Here is a 3510-nt window from a genome sequence, read left to right on the forward strand (position 1 = left end):
ATAAGAACTGAGACCTGAAGGGTAAGAAAAAGCCGGCCATGGGGAGATAGGATCTTTCAGACTGAGGCACAGACTGTGCAAAGGCCCTGGGGCAGGATTGTGCTGGGTGTGTTCACGGAAGAACATCAAGGAGATCTGTGTGTCTGGAGCAGAGTGAGCAAGGGGGAGTGAGGGAGGGAGGAGGTCTGGGATTTGGGCTTTAAAACCTCATGGGCAGAGGGTGCCCTGAACAAGTCTAAGTCCCCTGGGAATCTCGAAACGGGTGAACATTGACTCCCTTCTTCAGTGGGTCTCTAGGAGGCTTGGGGAGATGATGATGGCAGAATGTCAGTGAGAAGGCTGGATCCATGCCATGGTGGGGAGCATGGGCTGGCAAACCACTCTGTGGCACCCCTGAGCTTTACCCTTACAAGGTCCAGGAGCTAGGGATGTGCTGAGACTTCTAGAAGTTTTTTCCAAGGTTGCCCAGCGCCCAGGTCAGAGCCCCAGGAATTCTGTCTTGGCAGGGGGTGGAGGGACTGGATGTAACAGGACGATGTCACAGAGCCTGGGGGCATCTAGAACCCTGGGGGCTCCTGGTCTCAGTGTCATCTGCCAGGAAGGCCGCCTGGGTAGGTTATCTCCTCCTGGGACCAGCCTTCAAGGACAGAATGTGAGCCTGGCTGTAGGGCCACCAGGGTCCCCGCTGCTCTGCTCAGCTGCCTCTGAGCCACCTTTTCAAGTTCACCTCCATTCCCTCCCCGGCCACGGGTCCCCTGGGAGGCCCTGGAGATGCCCAGAGGCCTCCCATTGGCAGTCCCCAGTGGGACCTAGCTCCACGCCACTGCTGGAGAAGGCTGGGCCAGCCATGGGGCAGCAGCAGCCAGCTGTGGCCCTGGGGGCAGTCAGGATCTCGCTGATGCTGCTGGGGCTGCTTGCTCCCTCGCAGGCGGTGGTGCGGGCCGTGGTGGATGGCAACTCGAGCATGGTGGACTTTGCGGATATGCCAGCCCTGTTTGGGGCGCCCCTGGCCCCCGGGGGCGTGCGAGGCTACCTGATGGAGGCCAAGCCAGCCAATGCATGCCATCCCATCCAGGGCCCACGGCCGGGCAACGGCTCCCTGGGCGCTATCGTGCTGATCCGCCGCTACGACTGCACGTTCGACCTCAAGGTGCTGCACGCCCAGCGGGCCGGCTTTGAGGCGGCCATTGTGCACAATGTGCGTTCCGACGACCTGGTGCGCATGGCACACGTGTATGAGGACCTGCGGCAGCAGATCGCCATCCCCTCAGTGTTCGTGGGCGAGGCTGCTTCCCAGGACCTGCGGGTCATCACGCGCTGCGACAAGGCGGCCCACGTCGTCCTGCTGCCCGACTACCCGCCCCACCCGGACCTGGACTGCCACCCGGTGCTGGCCGTCTCCTGGGTGCTGGGCCGTGCCCTGGCCCTGCTCACCAGCGCTGTCTTTGTCCTGCAGCGTCTGTGGCGTTGGCTCTGGAGCTGGCGGGCCAGCAGGCAGGCAGTCAAGGCACAGGCCACCCAGAGGGCTCAGGTGCGCACCTTCACCAGGTGTAACGACCTCTGCGCCATCTGCCTGGATGAGTACGAGGAAGGCGACCGCCTCAAGGTCCTGCCCTGCTCCCATACCTACCACTGCAAGTGCATTGACCCCTGGTTCTCCCAGGTTGTCCGGCGCTCCTGCCCCATGTGCAAGCAGTCAGTGGCCGGCACGGAGGACAGCTCTGACTCCACCGTCGACAGCCATGGGGACGAGGAAGATTCCTCGCTGTCTGGCCGCCACACGCCGACCTGGCTTGTCCAGGCCCGGCTGCGCTCCCGGAGGCTGGCTCTGCTGACCCGAGCCACCTCCCGGCGCCACTGTAGTGCCACCTCTGTGGGGGAGGCCAATGCCAGTGCGCCCTTGGAGGGGCCCCCAGAACGCCACTGAGACCCGCCAGCCCCAGACTGGTAGAGATCTGGGCGGGCAGGGTGGAAGGAAGGCATGTTTTTAGCCTGGAGACTAGATAATAAAGTGGGTTTGAAAGCGGATTCTCCCCCTGGCTACTCTGGGGCTGCCCAGTCCCTCATGCCATCCGTCTGGCAAGTCCCAGCTGAGCCCAAGGCTGGCTCCTGGTATCTGAGGGTGAGTTAGGGGATGTGGGGGTGGGAGGGTGGTCTTCTCAGGGACGTTATGTACCTCATCCCCATGGTGGCCCTGTGACGGGGCCACCATGCCTCAGTTCAAATCCTGGGTTCACAGGGCCTGATTCCTAATATTCGCTTTCATTTAAACCTTAAAAAACAATAAACTTGTTACTTTGGAATAATTTTAGCTTTACAGGAAAATTGCAAAGTGGCTCTGGACAGTTCCCATGGACCCCTCACCCAGCTTTCCCTGAGCGTTGACATTTTACATCAGCATAGCATTTTTTCTTTTTAACGTTTTGAGTTTTTGGCCACTGAGTATGTGGGACCTGGGCTCCCCAACCAAGGATCGAACCCACACCCCATTGCAGTGGAAAGCAAAGTCTTAACCACTGGGCCGCCCAAGGAAATCCCCAGCAAGGCACGTTTGACTCAACCTTGAGGGCACCGTGAGTAGGTTATGATGAACTCAACTCTGGGTTCAATGGAAATTTCCTCATCATTTCAGCTGCTTATGGTGGAAAGTGTCAAACACACTCAGGTAGAAAGAACGGAACGATGACTCCCCACATGTACCCATCACTCAGATTCAGTGATTTATCTGTGCTGCCACGCTGTGCTAAGTCGCTTTGGTCGTGCCTGACTCTTTACGACCCAATAGACCATGGCTCCTCTGTCCATGAGATTTTCTAGGCAAGAATACTGCAGTGAGTTGCTGTGCCCTCCTCCAGGGGATCGTCCCGTGTGTACCCATCCCTCAGATTCAATGATTGATCTACTCCTGGTCATTCTTGTCTCCTCTAATTCTCCTCCTTCCTTGCTGTTTTTTAAAATATATTGTTTAACATTTTTATTTATTTTATTTTTGGCTGCTCTGGGTCTTCGTTGCTATGTGGGCTTTTCTCTAGTTGTGGAAAGCAGGGGATACTCTCTAGTAGAAGTGTGTAGGCTTCTCCTTGCAGTGGCTTCTCCTGCTGCAGAGCACGGTCTCTAGGGCACATGGGCTTCAGTAGTTGGCACACATTGACTCGGTAGTAGCAGTTACCAGGCTCTAGAGTATAGGCTCAATGATTGTAACACATGGGCTTACTTGCTCCAAGGCACGTAAGGTCTTCCCAGATCAGGGATCAAACCTGTGTCTACTGCATTGTCAGGTGGATTCTTTACCACTCAGCCACCAGGGAAGCCCCTCCCTTGCTATTTTGATGTAAATTCCAGATGTTTTTTTTTCACCTACAAATATTTCAGTGTGTGTCTCTAAAGCAGTAGTTCTCCACTGTGGTGGGGATGTTGTGTCCCCGGGGACACTGAGTGATGTCTGGGGGCATCTGTGGTCATCATGACTGGGGGCCTTCTGGTATCGAGTGGGTGGGGGCCAAGAATGCT

The 3510-nt window shown here is 56.9% G+C and overlaps 1 protein-coding gene across 1 annotated transcript; it reads left to right on the forward strand.

The window, feature by feature from the left end:
• The first annotated feature begins 520 nt into the window (after positions 1-520).
• On the forward strand, positions 521-3298 carry ZNRF4 (zinc and ring finger 4). The gene has a single exon (XM_019963400.2). It carries the CDS (start codon positions 536-538, stop codon positions 1925-1927), a length of 1392 nt encoding a protein of 463 aa, XP_019818959.2. The 5' UTR covers positions 521-535; the 3' UTR covers positions 1928-3298.
• The last annotated feature ends 212 nt before the right edge of the window (positions 3299-3510 follow it).

The sequence above is a fragment of the Bos indicus genome, chromosome 7 (genome assembly GCF_029378745.1).
Source record: "Bos indicus isolate NIAB-ARS_2022 breed Sahiwal x Tharparkar chromosome 7, NIAB-ARS_B.indTharparkar_mat_pri_1.0, whole genome shotgun sequence".
NCBI lineage: Eukaryota > Metazoa > Chordata > Mammalia > Artiodactyla > Bovidae > Bos > Bos indicus.